Source organism: Geotrypetes seraphini, chromosome 6, assembly GCF_902459505.1.
Source record: "Geotrypetes seraphini chromosome 6, aGeoSer1.1, whole genome shotgun sequence".
In the NCBI taxonomy this organism is placed as follows: domain Eukaryota; kingdom Metazoa; phylum Chordata; class Amphibia; order Gymnophiona; family Dermophiidae; genus Geotrypetes; species Geotrypetes seraphini.
In genome coordinates this window covers 44,387,268-44,415,013 of record NC_047089.1, presented here as the reverse complement: position 1 = coordinate 44,415,013, position 27,746 = coordinate 44,387,268, and the positions used below count along the sequence as shown (strand labels likewise).

The window sequence follows — 27,746 nt, the reverse complement described above, 5'->3', positions numbered from 1 at the left end:
GAGGTAAGAATCTAATCCATTCTTTAGTCAACACAATTTACACTCCTCAGATACTACATTCCTCACTCACCACACAATCTTTACCACACTACCCACCTAGCCTTGCATTTTTCATCTTTTTCTACCACTCTCCCTTTACTTGTTCTCTCTCTCTCTCTCTCCCTTCTCCTTCCCTCCCGAATACACTATCCTCCTTTGTCTCCTAATTCACTCATTGCCTTACATTCTCCTTCCTAGACATTACAAAGAATCCCAGACACAGGCCCTTGAGTTTCTGCAGTTCCATGCCAAAAATATATTATAAATATAGATATAAATAATGTGTATGAATCTCTGTATAAAATACAAACGTACAAGAATACTCGCCTATTAACTTGAGGGGTGGGGGGGGTTAGTCTCGTGTCTCGTAATACTTGGCCTGAAAAATTTTTTAAACTGTTTTTGAAAAGAGTCCTTGATCCTGGATAGGCATAACTATAATTTAGATAAAAGCAATTAATGGCATCTTGCTTTCAATGTCCATTCATGCATGGCTTAAAAACAAATTAAACCAAGAAGGCTGGAAAGTCCACCTTGTGCCTAATATCTTGTTTATCCTTTAACAAAGAGTTCCCTGTAATGCTGCCAACCTCAGAATCAGATGAGGTTGTGTGTAAGAATCAACAAAGTTCTTCTTGTTCTCAGACATGTTTCCTAAGATATGATTTATATCAACACTTCAGTGTATAATAGGGATCAGGCTTGGGATTAACTCAACTGAAATATAGCCCCTTCCCATTCCTTTGGGGAGTGATAAAAGGTGAAATATTGAAGAGTATAAGGGATATGGAAGGAAGGAAGAAGGATCTGGAAGCTGAAAAATATCTCCATAATTCATGTTTGAACTACAGTATTTTAATAGTCATAGAGGTGAAAATTGAAAAGATGTAAGAATTATAAGATAAATCATGCTGAAACTAAGAGCCATCCAGTCTGGGATTTTTTTTTATGGGGGTGGGGGTTGACAGTGACCAGTCCAGGTCACAAATAGCTGACAGATTTCAAAAACTAGATCTATTTCTTCATTTCAGTGGATAAGTGATAGCTGGCCCAAGTCTATGTGGCTAATAATTTTTTGTAGACTTTCTCTCCAGGAACTTTTCCAAGCCTCTTTTGAACCCTTCTATGTTGGTTACCATAACCACATCTGTTATCATATATTCCTGCTTAATTGTAGGCTGTGTGGAAAAAAAAATACTTTCTACAATTTATTTTCAATTGTTAGTTTTACGGCATGTCCTTTTGTTTTAATATTTGAAAAGATTAATCAACTGTCTTTTAATCATTCTGTCCCACTCCTTATTTGATCCATTTCTATCATATACTCTCTTAGCCATCTCTTTTCCAACTTAAAGGGCCCTAGCCTTGTTTGCCTTTCTTCATAAGGGAGGCGTTTCATCCTGTTATCATTTTTATCACCATTCTCTGAACCTTTTCTAGTCCGCTGTATCCTTTTTGAGATAGGGTGACCAGAATAGCATAGAACTCAAAGTACGATCTAACCATATACCTGTACAGAGGCATACAGTAGTAATCTAATTTTTGTTTTCCATTCCTTTTTTGAATAATCTCTAACATTCTGTTTGTTTGGGGGGAGGGGGTTGGCCATCACAGCGCACCATGCTAAAATTTTCAATGTGCTATGCATAATCACTCAATGATCTTTCTCTTGTGTGGTGACTCCTAATTCATACAATTTTTTTTTTTTGCCCTGTGTGCATCACTTTGCTGATTTCCACATTAAATTTCATTTTTTTTTTAGATGCTCAGACTCCTAGGGCTCCTTTTACTAAGCCGTGTTAGGGCATTAACGCACGGAATAGCGCGCGCTAAATTGACGTGCTGGTGTTAGTTCTAGGCACGTAACGCGGGTTTAGCGCACGCTAAAATTCTGCGTGCGCTAAATGCTAACGCAGCTTAGTAAAAGGAGCCCCTAGTCTCACAAAACATTTTGCTGTTCCTCATAAGCTTCTGCTGTTTTAATGGCATTGGATAATTTCTTTAATCTGCAGATGCATTCACCGTACTCATTGCTCCTTTTTCAATGTCAGGTCCTGGGACAGACCCTTGAGACACCCATAAGTGGCTTTTTTCCCATTTAGAAAACTGAACTCTTTTTTTGTATTTTGTTTTCTATCTTTTAACCAGTTATCAATACACAATTGAACACTGCCTGAGGACTTTGTAAAATCTAAATACACTGTATTAACCAGAACACATTGAACTCCTGACCTATTGTTGCAGTAAAGTTCATATTAAAATTTATATCTGCTTTGAGTTCTGAAGGTAATTCAAATCTTTAATTACTTATTTATCGATTGCTTGGTTCATAGAAATAGGTAAGTCTGCCCTCGCACTGAAGCAGTTCATCTCATTTTTTTGAAAACAGGATCCAAGTTGTGATTCTTAATAAAGTCTTAACCAAGGCCCAGTTCTTTGTAGACTCCCGCAGGGTTCAGCAATTTCCGCTGTACTATTTAATACTTACCTCTTTGATTACAGGAATTAATTCAGTCTTCTATTACTTGGCTTTATCTCTGTTGATGAAATACAGCTTTATCTTCCAAGGAGAGGAATGCAAGCTAAGGCCCAGAGTGTATATCAGTTGTTAACAGCTAGCTGGTAAAAATATGCTGAAGATAAATCCAACAGGGACAGAATGTATGCGATAGTGTAGGCCAGCCTCTTTGGATTTAGCTAATGTTCATCCACAAATGGGATTCTGACTGAACAACAGACTGGTTCATAGCATAGGAATTCTGCTAGATGAGGACTGGTTGCAGGTGTTTCAGATACACTCTGTGATCTGTAATTGCTGTTATTAATATTAATAATAGCTTTATATCCCATCATACCTTTTCAGTTCAAGGCAGTATACAGTAAAGTAGAAATACAGTGTGGATATTGCAGGTATCGATACAAGTGAAGAGAACAGGCAGATTACTGCATAGGTTTAGATATAGAAGGGGAGGGGGGGTTGCGCAGGTGGGAGGGTGTGTGTGTTGGGATTGTAGGTAGGTTGGATGGGTTCTGTAGGATCAGATAAACTTGTTGAATAAGTGGGTTTTCAGAGATTTTCTGAAGGATTGGTATGATGGGGAGTTCAGGAGGAGTGCACTTAGGGGTTGTTCCAGATGCCTGCCTGAAAGGATAGTGTCCTATCAAGAAATTTTTTGTAACGACATCCCTTGAGAGTGGGGAATGCAAACAGAAGTGTTCTGCGGGAGAGACGAGGATAGTCCTGTAGTACGAAATGTTTCATGAGGAAGGTGTGCGAGGTGCCAAATAGCGTCTTGTAACAAAGGCAGCCGAATTTGAAGATGATTCTGGCTTCGAGTGCATTTTTTTGAAGTATGGGGAGATGTTGTCGGATATTTTCAGGCCAAAGATTAGTCTTACTGCCGTGTTTTCAATCGCTCTTAGTCTCCTAATGGGTTTTTTGTGGGATCCTAAATAGATTATGTTGCAGTAGTCCAATGAGCTTAGAATTAGAGATTGAACTAGCAGCCTAAATGCGGCAAAGTCAAAGTAAGGTTTTAGCGTGCATAATTTCCATAATAGGCAAAAGTATTTGTTGATCAGGTTGTTGGTATGGGCATCAAGGGTGAGTTGTTGGTTGATGGTGACTCCTAGGATTTTTATGATAGGGTTGATTGGGAAGATGCTTCCGTTTAGATTGACTGAAGAGTTGATGGTTTTGTTTGATGGGGTTGCCAAGAAGAATTTGGTTTTATCTGGGTTTAGTTTAAGTTTGAAGTTTTTTGTCCATTGTGATACCTGGTTGATAACTGAAGGATTTGGTTTCGGTCAAAAGGGTGCAGATGGGGATGATGATTGTGATGTCGTCTGCATATATATAAGATTTGATGTTTAGTTTAGATAGTGTTTGGCCTAGAGAGGACATGTATATGTTGAAAAGGGTGGGAGAGAGAGGGGAACGTTGTGGAATGCCATAGGATTGAGAGTAGGATTGTTCACTGATGACTTAATAAGATCAGTTTTTCAGGAAGCCCTTGAACCAGTTTAGGACTTTGCCCGTGATTTCAATGGCATCTAGATAGTTAAGTAGAATTTTGTGGTCCACCAAGTTGAAGGTACTGCTCAGGTCAAATTGGAGTATTAGTGCTTGGTTTCCTGCACTAAGTGTGTGAGAAATGTGATCCATGATGGAGGCTAGTGCGGTTTCAGTGCTGTTGTGTTTGTGGAATCCCGATTGGAATTTGTGAAGTATAGAAAATTTATCCAGATAGTTTGTTAGGGCAGTGTTGATCAGTCCTTCCATCAGTTTGGTGAAGAATGGGATGTTGGCTACTGGTCTGTAATTGGAGGTTGAAGAAATAGGTTCCTTAAGATTCTTTAAGGTTCTTTAAGATTTTTTAAGATTAGACAAATATGTGTTCAATTGTGTCAAGCTGACTTAGTTAAGATAATCTAGGCAGTAGTCTGGATTATTCTAATGCTTTCTTTGCAGGAATATCCATAGTGTACAGTTTCTCATATGGATTTTGGTTATAGGATAAAAGGAGAAATAACGCCTGTTCTACAGCAATGTTTCCCAAGTCGATTCTGGAGTACCCCCTTGCTAGTCAGGTTTTCAGGATATCCACAATGAATATGCATGAAAGAGATTTCTGTATAATGGAGAGAGTGCATGCAAATCAATTTCATGCATATTCATTGTGGATATCCTAAAAACCTGACTGGCAAGGGGGTAGTCCAAGACTGACTTGGGAACACTTCTAGAGCATTTTTATTGGTTACCAGTTGCCTTTAGAATTTGTTTTATGCTTATGTGTTTGGCATTCATAACACCGAAGGAGGCTGGAGAAGACTATCTTTGGAACTTGTTTGTGTTGGCATTGTCCCAAATTTTGGTGGCAGTCTTTGTAATGGTAGCTCCTAACAATTATAAGAAGCTTCTTATTCTATGCTAAGAGAATACATGCATTTCAATGTTTCCAGTTTCCTCATTTTAGATGTATTGCTGAATTTACTTCCAACGGACTTCTGAGGCAAGCATTTCATGTTGAAACACGACTTTGGGCACGCCCACTTTGGTGATGTCAGCTCTTCTTGTCTAGGGAGAGTATTTGAGTGGGCCATCTTTTTGAAAGTCCCTGCTCTACTGGATTCTATTCAGCTAAGTAACCTCCCAAATTGAAGCAAAAAAGTTTCTTTATTTACAACTTTGCCCACTTCTACCAGAACTGTGTTGAGCAGCTTGGCATCTTTGGACATGCCTACTTTAGTGACATCAGCCCTCATTGTCTAGGGAGAGTATTTGAGCAGGACATCTTTTTGAGGCGTGTCACTTCAGGTGCACCGCTAAAGGGGCATGTCTCCCCCCTTTGTGGACACCTATAGTGAGTATCTGTGAGTATTTTAGTAAGTATTTTGTGTATACTTTGAGTTAGTTTGAGATTTATAGTGCTATTAATCTAGGGACCATTTTATAATTGTACATAGTTTTTAGCATATGCAGGAATTGATGATAATATTGAGTGACTCCTTATGAGTCCTTTATAGTTAAATCCACCATGAAGCTCATTTCATTATTAAGCTGTTTTTATTTTTGGTCTTATTTAATAGTATATATTCTACAAATCTTTCCTCGGCTATTTCTTCTAATACTATCTTTAACAATGTTTTTCATAGAATACCAATTATAGTGAGTAATAGAAAAGCAAATCATAAGAAACTTGGTATATAACGTAATATGGAAGTTCTTAGATCTCTTCCTTTGGTAAGCCATATTTCAGACTCTTGATGAACCTCTCACTCCAGTTCCCTCCTTATATTTTAACGCTCACTCAGTTTGTAATAAATTATACATAATTAGGGACTTGATAGAAGATTCCCAATGCAGGGCTAGTTTTTATTACATAAACATGGCTGACAGATGAAAATAATTTTAAGCAGAAAGAACTATGTTCTCCTGGATTTAAAGTTGGCTTTCCTCAAGAATAATCAAAAGAGTTGGGGGATTAGCCATTATTCAGAGATCTTTCTTTGATATTCAGACCTATGACAAAAAACCTGATGTTAATTTGGAATATGTGGTAATTTCGGTTAGAAACGAATTAGAAAATAGTCCACTGGATATTTTATTATTTTATCGTCCTCCTGTTCCTTGATTCAAATCTGCTACTTTACTTACTTAACTCATAGTTTGTCTATGAAATTCTCTAGATTATTGGTACTTGGTGATCTCAATTTACATTTAAAGGACGATCAGAACAAAGATGATGATCTTTGATCTTTTCAAAAATTTTATGTCATCATTATTAATTAATATTCCCCAGCTTAGTACGATCTCATTAGTTATTCAGACTTTGGTAATCATTTTTTTCCAAGTATCTAATTGTGAATGGCAGATGGTTCCTTGTTCAGATCACCTGTTATGTAATTTTAATTTATCCATTTTTGTGTCAAAAATATATAAAAAGACAATGGGTAGACTATTAAATACAAGAAAAAGGATTTATGTCGAGGAATTTTGGGCAAAGATGCTATCTGTTTTTCCTGATTCTCCTTTAGATTACAGAATTGATGGTGTTTTACACCTATGGAAAGAAGAATCGACTAAAACGTTGGATTATTTGGCTCCTTTAACCTCTAAATCAGTTCATTATGTCCGAAAGGCACTTTAGTGTACTACTTATCGTCATGAGCTTAAGCGTGAATGTAGAAAATTGGAATGAAAATGGAAGAAAAGTAAGTTGGAGACAGATAAATTGACTTGGAGAAGAAATATCTCACTCTACAAATTAGAATTAAATAGATCTCAAAAGACTCACTACATGGAAATAAAATTGGAAGATCCAAAGACCATAGTAAAGCCTTTTTCAAATGTTGGAGATCCCTTAGCACTATTGATAAGAATGACCATGAGAATAGTGTACATAAATCGGAGGAACTTTCAAAGTTTTTTAATGATAAAATTAAAAACATCAGAGCTCTTTTCCCGATAGTAGAATATGAGATTTTACTTCCCAATTTGGGAACAACAAATGCTATCCCGGTGGACAGATACTGGAAAGAATTTGCACAAACAACGGAAGATTAGGCTAAGACCTTATGCGATAGACTAAGTCGGAGCAATTCCTCCTTTGATCCATGTCCATCTTATATTTTTTTTAGATATTCCAGGCCAGGGTATTTCTTGGTTAACTTCATTGATAAATTATTTTCTAGACTCTGTCTATTTTTCTATAGCTATGGGTCATATAGTTCTTATCCCTTTATTGAAAGGCCCATCCTTAGATCATTCTGTTCCAACAAACTATTGCCCAATTGCTAATATATCTTTATTAACCAAATTAACTGAGTCCATAATCTCTAAACAATTATCAGGTTATATAGACAGGTTTTCCATATTATCTCCATTTCAACATGGCTTCCGCTCTAACTACAGTACAGAATCTTTACTGCTATTCTTGATCTCTAAAATTCAAAGTTTACTTTCACAGAATCATTTTGCAATTTTATTGCAATTCCATCTTTCAACAGCCTTTGATGTTGTGAACCATGATATTCTTGTTCAACTATTGTCTGATTTAGGATTGCAGGGCAACATCTTTATTGGTAAGCAAAGTACAAATTGCAAACTGAAACATAGAATGAGCATTGTATTTGACACAATTTATAAAAGCAGAACCCAAGAACACAAATATTATGAACCGTCAGCTTTGTAGTGTAACTGAGTTATCGCATTAGTCCCACTGTTTCTCCTCTCTCCAAAATCCCACTTCCACTCCTTCCTCAAGGACTAAAAGCAGCTGAATGGAGAAGACATCCTCCTCCAGTTCACCATTCGGCATAGAGAGCTTGGATTCTTATAGCTCCCCATCCTATTTATTCCAGCCCTTCTGTACCCATTATCCCAACTATTTCCTGACCCCCCCCCCCCTCCCAAAGCCTCCCCTTTGGAGAAGACCTATTTTATTAGAAATGGATGTTTGAGAATTTATGTATGAATTAATGTGTTGCCATGCATTATTATTTTATATATTTAACTTGTGCATCTGGCCAAGGGCAAAAAATATAGCACAGTCTAAAATAAAGATTCTTCGTGTTAACTTTTTACATTACATTTCAGTTCTACTTAGGCATAGTGGGGGATTTTTTCTCCAGGATATTATCCAGGTGTGTCAGAGTTATTTCAAGTTGACACTTGTAGAAAAAACATGTACCGAGTTTTAAAAAAAGATGCAGTAAATATGCTCTTTACTGGTAACTCCTCCCTAGTGCCTGGGGTCCTTCTCTGCCTCCCTGCTTTTATTGCCAGATTCCACACAAGTACATTCAAAACATTTGTGCAAGCCAACTGGCTGTACCCAAGAAATAGGAAGAGACATTAAGTAACTACTAGTAATCATCCCCAAAGAATCTCTACTTGTTGAAGGCTTTTCAGATTATTATATGTGCGCTAGGTATATCTGTAGGAAAGGGAACAGCTAGGTCATATTTACGTTGGCAAGTTTGCAAAGAGAATAAACCACTTCAAAATAGCATAAATGTTTACAGTAAGTACTGGCTCATTATGAAGAGACTTGATTACCTTGGCAGATGTCCTTTTTGTAAAGGTTTCACAAATGTTAATAGTGAGAGGAAACAGTACAGTGGATATATATTTATTGTACAGATATTGCATCAGCGTCTTGACATTTCAAAACTACCGTATTTTCATGCATATAACGCGCGCGTTATACACGATTTTACAAACCGAGTATAACCATGCGCGTTATATGTGTGAGCGCATTATACAAATTTTTTTTTTCAGTGCGATCCGGCATCCCCCCTGTGAACCGGCATCCTCCCCCCCCCCCTGCTCGCGTCACTCCCCTCCCCTGCGATCCTACATCCCCCCCAGCACCGCAAAGACATTGGTTGCTTATCCGATTGGGCACCAGCACCAACACCAATGCACAGGACGTGCCAGTGCCCGAAGATCCTCCCTCGTTGGACTGGGCTGGGCTGAGCTGGGCGGTGCGAGGGAGATCCTCCCTCTTCCCTGTGCCGGGCTGGACTGGACTTTGAGCATTTGCGCATGCTCAAAGCCTTCTGGTCTCGCTCTCTCTGAGATTCTCAGATTCAGAATCTCGGAGAGAGCGAGACCAGAAGGCTTTGAGCATGTGCAAATACTCAAAGCCCAGTCCAGCCCGGCCCAACGAGGGAGGATCTTCGGGCACTGGCACTGGCACGTCCTGTGCATTGGTGCTGGTGCCGATGCCCAATCGGGTAAGCGACCGATGTCTTTGCGGTGCTGGGAGGGATGTAGGATCGCAGGGGAGGCAGGGTGACGTGAGCGGGGGGGGAGGATGCTGGTTCGCAGGCCAGAAGAGGGAGTGAGCGGGAGTGGCGGAAGGAGGTTATAGCAGCATGCGCGGTATACGCGTGTGCGTGCTATATAAAAAAATTTTTTTACACAAATGGTTTGGACCCGCGCACTATACGCGTGTGCGTGTTATACACATATGCACGTTATATGCGTGAAAATACGGTATAACATCTTATAGACCATGCATTTTCCTTATAACTTAATTAAATTATGGAATTTAATGCAGTGAGAGGTGGATTTATAGAATTGAACAATATCCTCAATACCTTAAAATAGTTTCCAATACATGTCTGGTCTTCCTAATCATTTCAATTTGCTTTTAGGGAAGAGCTATGGCTCACTGGTTGAGCTGCTGCCTCAGCACCCAGAGGTTGTGAGATCAAATCCCGGTGCTGCTCCTTGTGACCCTGGATTGTGACTTACTTAATCCTCCAGTGCCCACTGCTTTGAATGTAAGCTTTGAAATGCCAAAGTCACAAAAAGGCGGGATACAAGTCCCCATTCCCTTGAACAATATGTAGTGATATAGCTTTGGTAGTGTAATAATACCTTGGCTCAAAAGAAATCAAACAGTTAAACAAAATTGAGCAAATTTTCATCCATGCATGGAATTGGTTAAGCTCTCTAATACTTATTTAGTCTAAAATGTATTTTGGATGATTAACTTATTTACAACCCCCACCCCCCTTTTTACAAAAGTGGCTCTGCTCTGATGGTCATAGAGTTCCTATGAATGTCGGAGCAGTGCAGAGCATTCGGTGCGCCGGCCAGGACTAAAAACCTCTTCCGTGCTTTTGTAAAAGGGGATGTTAATTTCTTATATACCATCTGCAGACTGGCTTGCACATACTACAGTTTTTAAATTTTTTGTACTATAAAAAGAGGGCTACCAGCTTATACTCACTCAATGCCATTGTTGGCTAAAGTTGTCTTTATTATCAAGTATTCCACCAGCATCACTACCACCAACATTCTCTTCCCTCTCCCATCCATTTGTGCCATTTTAACTTCCTTCCCCAATTCCACCACCACCAATCTCTCTCCCTCTTCTCCAACCAATCCCTAACAGTCTCCTCCCTCACCTCACCAAGTCCATCTGCTCCCAATTACTCTTGCCCTTTCACTCTCCCACTCTCTCATCCCACCTACCCAACCTATCAGTCTTTCTCCCTCTCCTGTCTGTACCACTCTCCTTCCCATCCATCCACCAAATTATTTTTCTTTTTCCCAGATACATTAGTCCATCTGTTCCACCCACCTATCCTTTATATCCCTGTCTCACATATATTGCTTATTAGTCTTTCTTCTCTTACTGATCTCCACATAAGCCCTGAATATTTTGGGTATTTCTGCAAAGAAAGCATTAGAATAAAGGAAAGGGAAAGGAATGGGGACTTGTATACTGCCTTTTTGTGGCTTTGACATTCAAAGTGGCAGGCACTGGAGGATTAAGTTACTTGCCCAGGGTCACAAGAAGCAGCACTGGGATTTGATCTCACAACCTCTGGGTGCAGAAGCAACAGCTCTACTAGTGAGCTACACCTTCCCCACCTTCCAGTCTAATAACAGTTGCCTAGATTATCTTAACTAAGTCAGCTTGACACAACAAAAAACATATTTGCCTAATATGGTCTAATCTTTATTTGAAGCCTTCCAGTTTGGTGGAAGTTTGTGGTTTCTGGCTTTGAGAATATGCTCCTTCTGTCTTAGTTTATTGCAAGAAGCCTTTTGCTGGTGTTTATACTTCTTCCTCAAGAATTGCTTGCCTTTATTTTTGGTGTTAGGTTAAACCATTGTGTTCTTCTTGCCCTCAGTCTCACAGAAAGTGCCTGTTTGGTGCTGGCCACCCTGTCAGATCTTCTGCCCCTGTCAGTGATGTCTATATTCCTGCTGAAGTTTCTCATTTCAACAGGTTGCACCCACCATTATGTGATGGGAGGTTAGGCAGATCCATTACATTCCCCTTCGTACAGTGGTTCCTCAGTGGAATCTTTATGGATATTAATACCTTGATCTATTTTACCTCTTGTGTTCAGCCTGCAAGGATTTGTTTCTGAAGTCAGCCATCATACTAGTGATCTGTTTGGCTAGATTCTTCTCAGAATTGCGGGTCTTTCGTGTGAGGCTCTTAGCTTCTTGCTACCTTCTCACAGTCCTTCTTTGCTAGACCTTTGGTGGGACCCTTCATACCTTAAGATGTTTTGCAAGTATTGCTTAAGAATTCTTCTTAAGCAAGTTGGATTATCTCTTTATTTTATTAATTTTGTCCAGTAGACTACAGAAAGGTGAGACAACTCCTATATATTCTATCTTCTGTATTAAGGAGGCCATCAGTTCAACTTATATATTGAACAGAGAGAGGTGCCATCAGGACTGGGTGCCTACTTTACAAAACTGCAAGTGACGTCCTGGGCAGTGATATCTAGAGCAGTCAAGCCAGAAGGGATCTACAAGAAGAAATCCTGGTGGGTGCTGTTGCATTTTTCATCAAACATTGCAGTTTGTATTTCTGACCTAGGGAGGATAATGAATAAAGTAGTAGGACCTTGTCTTACTCACATCTGGGTCCTAAAACTTTGGTTCATCCCATTTGTAGGAACTGGTGTAGCTGGATGATAAGAAAGGTAAAAAAAAATTCTTACCTGCTAATTTGCTTTCCTTGAGTCCTGCTAAACCATTCCAGGGCCCACCAAGGAAAGCTAAAGGCCTCCCTCGGCTGTCTTTGACTTTGTGCTTAGACTTCATGTCTTATCCTTTGAAGGGATTAAAAACTAATTTTAAAAGTCATGAGGTTGCATTGTGTTTGGTGGTGTTTTTCTAGATTTATTTAACCTCAACTTGGGCAATAGCATAGTGACAGGTTCCTTGCCTGCACCACTCCTTATAGTAGTAAAGACATCTCTTGGTCAGTGTTCTCTGCTTCCATCTGCTGGTTGGATGGACATAACCCAATTGTCTGGATTAATTAGCAGGACTTAAAGAAAGGAAATTAGCAGGTTAAGAACAAATTTCACCTTTCTATTAATCATTCTTAGTATTAATGAGGACCCTTATGGTTGAAGACAGTCATAATGAAGGAGTAATCTTCTGAATAGTGCAGTGAGCTGAAAACAAAGGAAACCAGGTAAATCCTGATTCTAGTGTTAATCTTAGGAGTCAATATCCAAGAAAAAGATCTGAGTGTCATTGAAGACACTACACTGAAATCTTCTGCCCAGGGCCAAATTAGCAAACAGGATGCTAGGAATTAGTAAGAAAGGGATGGTAAATAGTAGTGAGAGAGAACTTTTCAAACTTAACTAATTCTTTGTTCTCTCAGGCTTTGTAAAAGTTAATAAGTTAAGACTATATACTGTGTGTAACTTTCTCAGACCACAAGAGATGGGGATTGAGACATACAAATATAATTTCCAGGGTGCATTTATTCTCAGTACATCTTAAGTCAATAATTATAACTACATTTCAAGCCAAAGGCGATAGTTCCACTTTCTAAAACACAAGTGTAGTGTCTGAAGAATCTGTCTTTACGTGCTCATATCTGGGCATGGTAAGCATTGTTTTTGATCCCTCTGAGATACATAAGAAGATATTTTTAAAGAGTTTCAGAAAGAAATGCTACATAAGAGCATATATTACTTTTGTGCAAGTATGTGGAGATGCATACTTGCTTATACTTTCACCCCTGGGGAAATGGCTTCCCGCTTTTAATTTCCACTGCAGTTTACTTTGAAAAATGTTCAGCCTAGCTTAGGCTTGTATTTGCTCTAATAAAGGATGGATAGCACAGTACAAGAAATACTCTTGTTCTTATGATTTTTTTTTTTAGAACAGCGCCACATCAACTGTCTTCTTATTAGCAACACAGCCAATGTAACCTCATTGGTGGACCGATGTCACTGGGCAACAAATTTTTCCAAAAGTTTTGCTTCCTTAAAACAAACTGGTGATTATGATAGACCCCCTTCAAAATAAACACAAATATAATACCCCACTGGCTGCATCACGTAGGAATTTTGAGAAACACGATGGTATCTTTAATTGACTATAACATATTTTAATGCGCAAAGTTTCTGATTCGCTCTGATAGTTCACCATGGCTAAAAGTGTTTTCCTGCTAATTTCCTTTGAACTCAGTATCCAGTGCATCTCGTTGCAGTGTCCAACAATAGTCAGCCAGCATTGATGGATTCTAGTTGCCCCAATATCTTTTTTCCATAGTAGCAATGTCCTGGTGAAACCTTTTGCCATGTTCGTCGCTGACTGCACCAAGATTTGTGGGGAAGAAATCCAAGTGTGAATGTAGAAAGTGCATCTTCAGTGACATGTTACACTTCATGGTTTTGTATGCTTTTAAGAAGTTTGTCAACCAGTTGAATATACGAGTAGTTTGGTGCTCTGTAACTGCCAAGAAAATTCTCCAACGACATCCTTGAATGTTTTTCAGGCGATTTTCTCTGGCCCGACTAACAGATCTTCAAATCTCCCATCATTGATGACGTGTCTGATCTGTGGATCAACAAAAATGCCTTCCTTAATCTTGGTGTCGGTTATTAATTATTAATTGCATTAGCCCAAAAGTATAACAAGAAATTGTAAAAATTGTAAAAACTTTTTTGTTAAAATGGTACATGATACGTAATCTTAAACATGATATTCATGATCAGAAGCCAAAAATCTGTAAGATACACACAAACTTTATCCAGTGATATTCAAAACCAAACGTGGATGCTGGAAAATACCATGGGAACAGCACAGAAAAATATTCTTCCTAATGCCATGCTTTATTTGGTTATGCATCCCACATACCAATTTCCCCTTTCAGTTCTATGTTACATAGAAACATGATGGTAGATAAAGGCCAAATGGCCCATCCAGTCTGCTCATCCGCAGACCTCCTTTGGGTTGCCATCTAAGCAGCCATGGCTCTACTCTTGCTTGTTTTTCCATTGATGTAGCCATTGTGCTTCATCTCATCCTGTAAAGGATGGGCCTGACCAACTGCAATAACTAACTATGTGACATGACCACGAGACATCCTATTATTGGCCTTTGCAAGCCATGCAAATGATAATAGGTGTCCATATTCTCTTTTAGTCATTGTCAAACATTCTAACCAAACCATACTACTATTGACTGACAGAGATGTACCTAGAGATGCAGAGTTTTAGAATACGATACTTCCTTAATATGCAAAGCTCATAACTGATTTTGCAATGGTTTGTTTTAGGGATTTCCAAATTCTTTTATGATAGTATTGCAGTGATCCTTATAGTTGTATGCCAGAATGAGCATATAGCTTTTTATCATAAGGAATTGGATTGGCTGCAGAATTCCAGTCATATTTGTGGCCTAGTTCCAATATATTTACAGAAATTGAATTTTTGGTTTTGGTTGAGCACGAGTTTTCATGTTTTTGTGCTATTTTGTGTGTTTATTATCATATATAATTTATGGGTATGTTAATTGCACTGAACAAGTAGGTGCCTGTGTGAAGTTTAAGCTTCTCACCTTGGTCTATAAAGCCCACTATACCCAGTCTCCATTGTATCTTGCAAATCTCTTGCTTCCTTATGTTCCAAGTCAGACTCTTAGATTCTCTCAAGCAGACCTCTCCTCACCTCCATCTCGTCTCAGGTTAGAGCAGTGCCTCTCAAACTTTCTTGAGCCGGGGCACACTAAAGGTAGTGGCCACGGCTTGAGGCACCCAGACATATGCGGACGTCACTGTGATGACATCATGGGTAGGAGGTGACATCATCATGTCGATGTCTGCGCATGTGCAAAGGCCCTCCAGATGGACCCTGAGATGCCAGTAGGGGGTGCCAGCAGGGAAGAGGGCCGGAGAGAAGGAGAGGCACTGGCGCCAGCTGATTGCCTACAGCAGTGTTTCTCAACTACTTCAAGCTAAGTACCCCCTTAGTCTAACAAATATCAACTGAGTACCCCAACCACAGACCTCCCAAGCTCTGCCCCAGATCCCATCCCCTTTACTAATTGTAATGCAATTTTTACCATTCATTTTTCATATACACACAATATACACAGCAGATATAAATTTTCAAAACTGACACATTTCAATCACTATATTGAAAATAAAATCATTTTACCTACCGGCAATCATCTGCAGGCTGCTGTAATTAGCTTTAAAGGTGAGAGCTGGAGGCCAGGGAGGAAGCTGGAGGACGCTAATGAGAAGGGGGAAACATGCAGGCCTTCGGCAAATCGGGCAGCACTGGCACCGTACAGCTGGTAGGCAACTCTCTTCCTCTTCAGTGTGCCGCGGCACACTTTGAATCTCAGGAGGAACACTAGTGTGCCCCGGCACAAAGTTTGAGATACACTGGGTTAGATGTTACTAGAGAAACATTTTTCCTTATCTCAGCCCAAACAGTAGAATAGAGAATGACATGGGGATAAATTTTTCCCTGTCCCCATGGGAACTCATTTTTCCGTTCCAGCGCTTTTCCTGTCCCTGCCCCATTCCTGCAAGCTCTGTCTTCATCTGCACAAGCATTAAACACTTTAAAAACATAAGTGTGGGGTTGTAGGGGGGTATCAGTTTAGATATAGTTTCTTGGTTCACTTAGGTTGGGGTATCCTGGTAATTCCACACTTAGTTGTGGGTTCTCTGCTTGTTCATGTTTTTCTTTGGTCGACTTGTCATTTAGTAGTACTGGCCTGGGTAGGATTTGGGAATGTTAAGGATTTTTGTCCACGGAAATTGGGTTTCAGCTTGTATTGCTATCTACCTGGTCTCAGTACTTCAGGGAAGTGGGGATTTGTGTTCTCCTATTGATGAAAATGTTTGGCTTAAACCTACCGTTTTTTGATTGTGTTGCCCAGTTGGGCAGTATTGTTTGCTATTTTTGTCATCAATAAAAATGTTTCAGCATAAAAAAATCATAAGCGTTCGAGGCTTGTGCGGTTAAGGCAGAGCTTACAGGAATGGGACAGGTACAGCGACAAAACTCATGGGGACATGATGGAGAAATTGAGTGGTAGAAATCTGGAACGCTCTTCCAGAGGCTGTTATAGGGGAAAGCACCCTTCAGGGATTCAAGAAAAGGTTGGATAAGTTCCTGCTAGAACAGAACATAAGCAGGTAAGGCTAGACTCAAATAGGTCACTGGTCTTTGACATAAGGGCTGCCCCATGAGCGGACTGCTGGGCACGATTGACCACTGGTCTGACCCAGCAGCAGCAAATCTTATGTTCTACTGTGAAATTCCTTCCCTCTTCTTATTCAGATGGAAACATCTTTGCAAAAATTCAAAAACATGATGAAAATTTGGCATTGGGTATTTCTGATTTGCTAGAAAGGGAACTCTCTCCCCCCCCCTTCCCCTTTCTCTAGCACCTGAAAGCTTCCTTACTTCTTTAGAGTTCATAGACAAAGGCGCGCCCGGACAATTGAGCGCAGCGCGGAGGCGCACACCGCTCTAAATTACTCTTTTTAGGGCTCCGACGGGGGGGGGGAACCCCCCACTTTACTTAATAGACATCACGCCGGCGTTATGGGGGGTTTGGGGGGTTGTAACCCTCCACATTTTACTGTAAATTTAACTTTTTCCCTAAAAACAGGGAAAAAGTGAAGTTTTCAGTAAAATGTGGGGGGTTCCAACCCCCCAAAACCCCCACAATGCAGCGCGATGTCTATTAAGTAAAGTGGGGGGGTTCTCCCCCCACGCCCCCCGTCGGAGCCCTAAAAACTAATTTAGAGCAGCGCGCGCCTCCGCGCTGTGCTCAATTGTCTTGGTGCGCCTTTGTCCCGGCGCGCTTTTGACCTGACACCCTTCTTTAGTCCACTCAACTGTCTTTATTTAGTCATTTTGTCAACCTAATCCTCTTTTTTTCTTTCTGTTGTTGCCTGCCTATATCCACTACCAGCCATGTATCCCTTTCCCTTCAAATTGACCCTTTTCTATCTCTCTCTCTTCTGTTTTTATAAGGTTTCTGTCTGGTTTTATTGAAAGTGCTTTGCTACACTATAACTTTAAATGTGGATTATCAAGTTACTCCAAATAAATAAATTGCTGTAACTCACTCAGAGAAGGAATTGTTTCTTGTAATGGAGGGCTATAAATTTTCACTATATAAATATAATAATGGAGCTACAGAAGAAGCATTGGACTGCATGACAGATGGAGTAAGCAAGAACAGCAGTATAAGGGCAGAGTTTGAGAATTTGTTTTGTTTCTCTGAACCGAGAACTGGGATTAGAGAGTTAAAGCTTGAAGGTGGCTGCGTAGAGAGCCAGAAAACAGGGGGTCTTGATGGGTTTGGGGATTGGTGGGGGAGGAGTGAGAGAATAAAAGCTGGTATTGAGGGGGAGTTTGAACCAGGGATATCCCCCATCCAGCATTAAAAATACAGTGCTCCCTCACGAATTCGCGGTTCGTGGTCCCGGTCATTCGTGGTATTTTCTGACTGTGAAGGGGAGGCAGGAGAGGGCAAAGCAGCTCCTGATTGGTGAGGCCCGACTTTATTACAGGAAGAGGCGGTCGGAGCATACAGCAAGTCATTTTCTTCACTCGTCGGCGCTCTGGCTATCCTCTCCTTCCCCTCTAGCTACTCTCTCCTGCCTTCCCTGCCTAAAAACCGTATTCACAATTTTTCGGCATTCACGAGGGTTCCTGGCCTTGATTTTGTTGTTGTTTGCATCAATAAAAATTGTTTGAACCTAAAAAATTGTATTATATTGTATTGCCCAGCTTTGGAACTTCTTCTTTTCCTGCTGAATATTGAGAATAGGTTTGAAATAATGCTATGTGAAATGTTGAATGTCTTATTTTATACTTATAGGCTAGTTGGCATTTAGGCCCTGATTCTATAAACAGTATCTGAAGTTAGGCACCATTAGGCTCCTAACTTAAATTTTTTAATTGACGCTGTTAATTGAAAGCATAATAAAAAAACAATTTAAAAAATTAATTAGCTTGTAGACCCCTAACTCAGTAGGCACTTACCATCTCACAGTAGGCGTCTGTATCAAGGTGCCTACACAGAAAGTAGGTGTAGTTAGGGGCAGTGTTTGGGCATGGATTGAGTTAAGCACCAGTAGGCATCTACATTTTAGCACCACTGTATTAGCGCCAAGAAAACCCTGGTTTAATATACTGGCACCTAAGATTATGATGCCTACCGACAAGAGGGGGAGCTTCTGATAGCACTCTAGAAATAATTAATAGTAGTATTTTATATTTGGTCCTTAGTGGAATACAGGACATAGTAGAAGAGGAGCGCATCCCCAACTTCATACACCTCAAACTCATGCTGACATCATTCCAGTCTGCCCTCTCGCTGGCCAAACAAGAATACTTAACCACTTCTCTTAGCTCCAATCCTCGCCATCTCTTTACCACACTAAACTCCCTACTCAAAGCACCCTCACCACCTATCCCCCCTTAAATTTTTCCCCAGACAATGGCAGAGTTCTTCTTCAATAAGATTCAGAAGATTCACCTTGAGCTCTCAACCAGGCTGCTTTCCCCCTCCCCTTCCTCCATCTATCCCTTCTACTAACCTCCCCTCAACACATGCCACCCTCTCCTCATTCTCTGAGATTACTGAGGAGGAAACCACACATCTTCTCTCACCGCCGAACCATACACACAATATCTGCCCCATTAAAAAAAAAGAAAAAAAACCCTCCCCCTCCGGTCGATGATGGCTTGGCCTGACAGTACCAGGAATTCCCCCCTCCCCCCCGCACTAGTGAAAGTCAACAGCAAGGATACCCACTCCTTCCTGCCATGCTAAATCCCTCCCCCCCTTCTGGGTGCTACTTTTGTTGGGGGTCCATTGGGGAGGGCCATCATCGACTGGGGGGGTTAATGGGGCAGATATTGTGCGTGTGTAACACAAACAACATCTGTGCCCATTAAAGAAAAAAAAAAGATTTCCTGCCCCGAACAACTGAGTGGCAGGAGGCTGTTTTCAGGGCTTCCCCTGCCTCTCAGCTGTTCGGGCTTCCTCTACCGGCTCTGCACATGTGTGAGAGTCGCTCTCACAGCCATCAATCAGACAGGAGAGACAGAAATTACAACGAACCTCCATGTGAATCGTTTGCATGCAAACTTTTAGTGCAGCAATCAAGTCAAGTTAGAGGGACCAAAGGGAGGGAGGGATAGACCTTGGAACTGGGAAGGTAGAGGAGGGAGAAGAAAAAGGGGAGAAGTGTGCAAGAGGTGCTGCTCTGATGGCAGACAGGAAGATGCTGGACCCAAGAGTTGGATGGGGAGAGAGAGGGATAAAGACCTTTTCAGGTAGCTACATCATCACGATAGGGGTAGACTTTAAAATACAAACAGTTGAGATTAATGGAGAAAAAGGTGACGCTCCAGATCTAGGATACAGCAGGACAGGAGTGCTTCCGAACCATAACATCTACATATTACAGAGGAACCCATGGAGTTAAATATTGGATGGGGAGTAGAGGGGTAGAAGGGAGCTGGAGGAAGACACTGGACCTAGGAGGGAGAGAGAGATTGGGCCATGCTGTTTAAGGCCAGATACAATTTCAGAATTTATTTGGAAGCTGGCATTCTGTTTGCTGCTGCCAACTACAAGAAGCTCTGTGTTGTCAAAATCTGAAGCCGATGGATTGTAGTTTCAGAAGTTCTCTGCTTCCTGTTTGTTTCTTTGTTGTGCACTAATCAGTTTTTCTGCTTTCCTGTCTAGGCATGCTTCAGAAGAGGCCTTCCATTGAAGAGTTTGTGGACGCCCTCGTTTCTGATTTGGACCCTGACTTTGAAACATTCCTTATGGACTCGGAGTAATATGCGAGCCAGAAAAACATTTCTGTAGAAGACTGTAAATGAAGCAACTACTACTATGATGACTTGGATCTGCTTTTCAGTTTTCACATGTGAAATAAGAAAATTCCTTAATTTAATCTGTATATTTTAAAATAAAAACTGTTTTCATACATTTTAGTAGTCCATTCTCTGTATACTTAGATATAACTTATTTTACATAGTCTTTGTATGAATTTAAAGCCCTCTCTATATTTATTAATGTGGTTTTACTCTTTTTTTTTTCTCAAGCAGCAATAGAGCTACTGGGGGCAGGCGAGCAAAATGCCCTGACGCTCATTGAATGCCTGTGAACGTCAGATCATTTACCTCTCCAGCCCATAGTAAAAGGCTCTACCTCTGCTTGATAAAAGTAAGCGTTAGTGTGTACGATAATTTAAAATCTATGAATAGTATTTTTAAGAAATATCAGGGATACAATACATTTCAAAAACCAAATTCATCATTTTGTAAATTTTTAATGATTTGTAGAAAACCTTCTTACTCTTCATCCGTGAAACTTACTATTCTGTTAATTCTTGTATCTGTCCTAACTTTAACCAGTGTGTGACCAATTGGTGCTCAGTCTCTTTTATTATGATGGACTCGACACGATCGTGTTTCGGCCTGCAAGGGCCTGCCTCAGGAGTCCATTCCTTGGTGAACCTGCATGTATTGCTGACTGCATCTCAGATAAACAGAAGCCCTCATATTCTTCTCTGTCATTCTGTTTAGACTTTTCTTCATAATTTTATATAGTGAAAGAATGTGTCTTCTCTTGTTTCTTTTTAATTGATCAGAAATGTTCAAATTTTGCAGCATCACCTTCATCATTCTAAAACATTCTACTTAGAAACTTACAGATGTTGGGATGTATGTGTTTAACAGACAGAACACACTGTTTCACCCTTACATCCTTGTATGAGTTGTGTGCTCCTAAAATAATATTGTTGTTGCACTCTTATTTCTAATCTTTCAGCTGCCAGCTCTAATAAAACCTTCCCTGTAAGGAAGACAGTCTATTTTCATTTCACATGCATGTGTGGCAAGCTATGCAGCAAGACAAAAATGCATTTGCACTTCAATTTTATATAAAATTGAAGTGGGACATATTTCAAACTCATTTGAAGTGAAGTTCAATCTTATTTTCCAAGAAGTAACATGACCTTTTATGCTGGGTGATGGCCAAAACCAAAACTGTATCCTAAGATTTCATTCATCATTGTGGTTTAAGACCAAAATTGCAAATAGAACTAATAGCTGGTATTCTGTTTTATGGATGCATGGGTTTGCTGCTTCTGCAATGTTCCTAGTTCCTCCATAAAGAAGATGATAGGCCCAGTGATTTTGTAAGAGCGACATCTATAGGTAAGATTCAGAATGCATGTGTACTAGATTATTAATGGAGGTTTATAGCCCTTTATCAAGGACTGTTGCTGCAATGAGAGGGCTATAGAAGGAGAGGTTTGAAAGTGAATAGCCATTGTTAGTGTCCGGAGAGAAGCCCGAGAGACCTCTACGACAAAAGCAGCAAAGCAAACACAGGAGTCGTGAGGAAGAGAAAAGTGACCACAAATGTATGTCGCGGTCACTAGCAGCTTTCTGCCACGCAGATTGATTTTGCTCCATATTTATTCCATATTTTCTCTTATGTGTGCACAATGTTAATGGGCGACCAGAACGACCTTCATCGGTTACCTTTTCTTCCCGCTTTAAACCTTTTTACCCACTTGTAAACCTTTTGTTGATTCATGGTGCTATGTCAAGGGTGGGCAACTCTGGTCCTCGAGGGACCCCCCGACTGGGTTTTCAGGATTTCCCCAATGAATATGCATGAAATCTATTTGTATGCACTGCTTTCAATGCATATTCATTGGGGAAATCCCAACTGGATTCCGGCCCTCGAGGACTGGAATTTCCCATCCCTGTGCTATGTCCATACTGAGTCAATATCCAATGTAAATCTCCACAGGTTTCACTCCCTCTGCACAAAGAACTACTGCATGTTCATCGATGGTGCAATCTTGCAATGGAGCATCCATGTTTCTGACCTCGTGGAGACCACACGACCAATGGCCAAGTGCTGAACTTGCTTGGATGAACTATCCAAAAGGCAATGTATGAGTACATACAGTATGTTGCATTTCACTAGCTCTGTTTCAGTTGTTGTGTAATTTAACAATTGCATTTAATTTTGATTCATCCTCATAGCCTAGCTTGTGAGAAACTAACTTATTTTACGGTAGCTCATATTGATAACTTCCCACCTAAGTGTCATTGACTATCAAGAAATAGCCCTGCACAAGAGATTGATCTGGAGCCCCTCCTGATTGGTTAAATAGTTTTGAATATTGACCCCTAAATAAATAAAATGCAGCTCTCATATTTTGCCTCTGCTGATAAATCGGCATTTCTGTCTGTGCTTGGGGAAGTATCCACCATAGCCAGTCTTTGACTATTGTAGCTTAATACAAGCACCTTGCAAGGCTGTATACTCATGAATGGTAAGACAGGAAAATAATGTGCTTTTCTTCACTGTGGAAAATAAATCTCTGTAGGAACGTCAACACATTGTAATTAGGTTAAAGTCCAGAGGAAGCTTGAATTTTATGTTATCCTTTAAACTATCAATTAGGAAGCAGACAGGAACAGTTAATTAAAAAGTTCTAGTTGAGCGTGTTACGGATAAACATGCAGTACAGACATTAAAAAACCCAGGGATTATTATAAGGTTGCATCAAAGGCATTCCTACTGTAGATCCATAACATTAAACTCTTCTTGCAAGTAAAATATACAATTAAATGAACTTACATGATAATACTTCGGTTTTATACTTTTTGTAAGATAGGCTTGTTAGGATGTAATTAGTGTTTAATATAGTCCTATTTTCTAAATCATTAATGCCAGAAAATGGGGGAAAAAACATTTGAACAGGAGTCCGAAATGGGTCAATGAGTTCCTTTTTAAAGTTGCTGCTCATGTAGACACAACATTGAAGGCGTCGGCGCAGTGTGCAACAGCCTCAAGGAAAGCAAACAAAATGTTGGGTATCATTAAGAAGGGTATCACGACCAGAAAGAAGGAAGTCATCCTGCCACTGTATTGTGCTATGGTGCGCCCGCACCTGGAGTACTGTGTTCAATTCTGGTCGCCGTATCTCAAGAAGGACATGGAAGTACTTGAGAGAGTTCAAAGAAGAGCAACTAAGCTAATAAAGGGTATGGAGGACCTCTCATATACTGACAGACTGAAAAGGCTAGGGCTTTTCTCCCTGGAAAAGCGGAGACTTAGAGGAGACATGATAGAAACCTTCAAGATCATGAAGGGCATAGAAAAAATAGGGACAGATTTTTCAAATTAAGGGGATCAACAAGTACAAGGGGGCACTCAGAGAAATTGAAAGGGGAGAAGTTTAGAACAAACGCTAGGAAGTTCTTTTTCACACAGAGGGTGGTGGATACATGGAACGCGCTACCGGAGGATGTGATAAACAGGAGCACGCTACAGGGGTTCAAAGAAGCTTTGGATAGGTACTTGGAAGACAAAGGGATTGAGGGGTACAGATAAGAGTAGAGGTAGATTTTAGGGATGGGATTAGAGGTAAGTTATAAAATTAATCAGGGATCACTGTTCAGGCACTAGGCCTGATGGGCCGCCGCGGGAGCGGACCGCTGAGCAAGATGGACCTCTGGTCTGACTCAGCGGGGGCAACTTCTTATGTTCTTATGTCTGGGTCTCAGATTTCAGCCATTACGCTGTGGCTTTCTTCAGGGTATGACTGATCAGCATCCCCTGAAAAAAAGCCACGGCACGATGGTTGAAATGTCTGTTCTACCTACACAGACACGGTGAGTCCCTGGACAAGAGCAACAATCATGACACCAGCCGCAGAAGCCTCAGAGAACAATTGATTTTTAACGTTAGGCCACTAAACCCTTTGAATAGGTTACTGTGCTACCATCCCCACCCATTATTTTCTATCATTCAAAACACAGCATCCCAGGGACTACTCAGCATGGATCATATGCACCGAAGGGGCAGATTCTATGTGGTCTGCCTATGTCAATATTCCTAACTTAATTGATTAATAGGCTTAGTGTTGATAATTGGCACGTAACAGCTCATGATTGACATTAATTGGACTTAATTGAAAGTTAGGCGCCTAGTTCATAGTGCTTGGTTAGAGGTGGATCATGGGCCCGATTTTGATTTAGGGGCAGGAAATCCCTGGCATACGAGAGTGTGCCTAAGAGTTTGGATGCCTAATGCCGTTTAGGCATCACTATGCGTCAATTCTATACACTGCGTCTAACTTTTATATAATCGTGCCTAGCACTGCACTTGGCGTCAATTTTTTTAGGCGGCCTATGAAGAATCTGCCTCTGAAGGCCAAGAAAGCTTCATCATCACCCAGGCCAAAAGTCAATATAGATTAAACTACACCCTGCTAGTACACAGTGCGCATTGTGTCGTTTTCTTATACAGTACCCAAACCCTAACCCCCCCCCCCAAAAAATAAAAATAAAAAAACAACAAACACACACTGGCCTCTTTGTGTATTGTGAAAAGGAGGCAGTGCATAAGGTATAATGAGCTGCAGGTACTCAGTAATCTAAACCAGTGATTCCCAACCCTGTCCTGGAGGACCACCAGGCCAATCGGGTTTTCTGGATTGCCCTAATAAATATGCATGGAGGAGATTTGCATGCCTGTCACTTCCATTATATACAAATCTCTCTCATGCATATTCATTAAGACTAGCCTGAAAACCCGATTGGCCTGGTAGTCCTCCAGGATAGGGTTGGGAACCACTGATCTAAACTATTTGTCATAGTTGGGAGAGGGGGAAGGGAAAGGATTGAAGGAACTTCAGAGGAATGCAAGCCCAAGGCCCTTAAATAGCCCACTACAAAGACAACATTCTTCATCGCTGAACTCAGAGAAAGAGAACTTGATTCAGATTAATTACTTTGTCTACCTGCTGCAAGGAAACCTTGGATTGCAAGTAACTTGTTTTGCAAAACATTTTATTAAATTTTAACTTGATATACAAGCAATGTCTTACAATAAGAGTACATACAGTATTCACGTGTCACATCATCACAACTGAGCCGATGGTTCTTCTCTCTCTGACGCTGCAGGAGTGTAGTGACTGTTCTAAACGAGCGAGGTCTTGCAATACAAGTACGAATAATACGTATTTTGTATTAAAGTTTTTGGGTGGTGAAACAAATCGTCTGAGTTTCCATTATTTCCTATGGGGAAATTTGCTTTGATATATGAGTGCTTTGGATTACAAGCATGCTTCTGGAACGAATTATGCTCGCAAACCAAGTTTTACTGTATTTTTTTTTTTTAAATGCCACAGCTTGTGTTTTTAAAAATATGATTACAGCCACAGCTGAAAACCTGATTCTTTCTAATAATTACATTTTTTCTTCATTTAGTATATGCCCTTCGAGGCTGAACTAAACCACAGCTATTTGTATTTTCACAAGCAACATGATTCATTTTACTTTTGTTATGAAATTCTAAAGACAGCAAAAACTGTCTTCATATCAAAGCAACTTCTCACAATCTGTGCGCCCATGGCAGCAGTTCAAATGTGCCTTTCGTTTGCAAGGTCTCCTTTAAACGTTCCTTCTCTTTCCACATGAGGCTTGCAATTATTAAATAACAGTCAGAGCATACGCCCTCTCCCTCAACTGGCCCCAATTGCAGCCTGAAACACAGGTGTTGAAAGAGAGATGCCATGAAGCATTAATACAACAGAAACACATTAAGAGCATTAAACCACAATGTATTAAGGTTTAGTACATTTGCTGTGTGGAATGCAACAATAACCAAGGGTTCAGTTGCTGTTGAGGAAATTCAGATAAGATCAAACTGTTTCCACTTGAAAACAGATCTCAACATAAACAATGTGTGGGTTTGGTTTGGTTTTAGATTAGCTAAAATTAGATTTCCTACCTAAGCTGACATAATGGTTATTAATGTAAGAAAGATAGCAGAGATATACGGTATTCCTAGATAGGGTTTCCATAGTAGAGTACAATCATATATTGAAGAGTGTTGTTCCCAAGAAAAATCACTCTTCAGGTTTAGAAGGTAATTCATAAGGAAGCACATTTATAAGTGATAAAGTATTAAGCACTAACTTTGGGCTATTTTAGTCATTGGAGACCGTATCTGGCGAAAGATGTAAGAAGACTTGAAGCGGTCTAGAAGAGGGCAACGAAAATGATAGGAGGCTTGCACCAGAAGACGTATGAGGAGAGACTGGAAGCCCTGAATATGTATACCCTAGAGCAGGGGTGTCCAATGTCGGTCCTTGAGGGCCGCAGTCCAGTCGGATTTTCAGGATTTCCCCAATGAGTATACATGAGGTCTATTTGCATGCACTGCTTTCATTGTATGCTAATAGATCTCATGCATATTCATTGGGGAAATCCTGAAAACCCGACTGGATTGCAGCCCTCGAGGACCGACATTGGACACCCCTGCCCTAGAGGAAAGGAAGGACAGGACAGATGTTCAAATACTTGAAGGGTATTAACGTAGAACAAAATCTTTTCCAAAGAAAGGAAAATTGTAATAATTGACATAATTTGAGGTTGAGGGGTGGTAGATTCAAGAGCAATGTTAGGAAATTTTACTTTGCGGAGAGGGTGGTGGATGCCTGGAATGCGTTCCCGAGAGAGGTGGAGGAGAGGAAAACGGTGACTGAGTTCAAAGAAGCGTGGGATGAACACAGGGGATCTAGAATTAGAAAATAATAGTAAATATTGAACTAAGGCCAGTACTTGGCAGACTTGCACGGTCTGTTTATGGCCTTCTGGGGGAGGATGGGCTGGATAGAGCTTCAATGGCTGGGAGGGTGTAGATGAGCTGGAGTAGGTTTTGACGGAGATTCGGCAGTGGGAACCCAAGCACAATACCTGGTAGAGCTTTGGCTTCTTGCTCAGAAATAGCTAAGAAGAAAAAATTAAAAAAATTTAAATTGAATCAGGTTGGGCAGACTGGATGGACTATTCGGGTCTTTATCTGCCATCATCTACTATGTTATGTTACTATGGTCACTTACACTGGTGCAAAAGTGCACACTTTGAAATTATGGTGCATTCTTTGCCGGTAGGTGATGTTTGAGTGGAACACACAAGAGCATACTTAGATTACATAATACTATAATTTATGTGCATACCTGTCAAATACTGGTGCAGAGTAAGATTGGTGTAAATTTCCACACCAGCCACTTAAGCTAGTATTTTATAAAGACCAAATAGGCACCTACCTTTCCATTATAGGGATAGAATTCAGACAGTTGGTAACTTCCCCCCCTCCCCCCCCCACACACACTTTTTACAAAACTGCGATAGCGTTTTTAAAATGTAGGCCGGCACACTGAATGCTTTGTGCTGCTCCTGATGCTCATAGGAACTGTCGGCCTGTGCTAAAAAAAGGGAGGGTTATTTTGCCAATTTTCAGCTTTTTGGATCTAGTTCATCAAGACATCAGTATTTACCTATGGACAAGTGAACTAAGCTAAAAGCCAATAAATTCTGCATATTTTTGC

The 27,746-nt window shown here is 40.5% G+C and overlaps 1 protein-coding gene across 3 annotated transcripts in view; it reads left to right on the top strand.

Moving 5' to 3' along the window:
- The window catches only part of MIPEP (mitochondrial intermediate peptidase), a 190,942-nt gene extending 170,634 nt beyond the window's left edge, over positions 1–20,308 (top strand). For 2 of the 3 annotated variants that reach the window (XM_033949151.1, XM_033949150.1), the window contains 2 exons: positions 11,703–11,844; positions 20,060–20,308. In XM_033949151.1, the coding sequence (XP_033805042.1) occupies positions 11,703–11,844; positions 20,060–20,087 (170 nt within the window). In that variant the 3' untranslated portion in view covers positions 20,088–20,308. The remainder of the gene's footprint in view (positions 1–11,702; positions 11,845–20,059) is intronic. The other variant, XM_033949152.1, reaches the window with a different exon arrangement.
- The last annotated feature ends 7,438 nt before the right edge of the window (positions 20,309–27,746 follow it).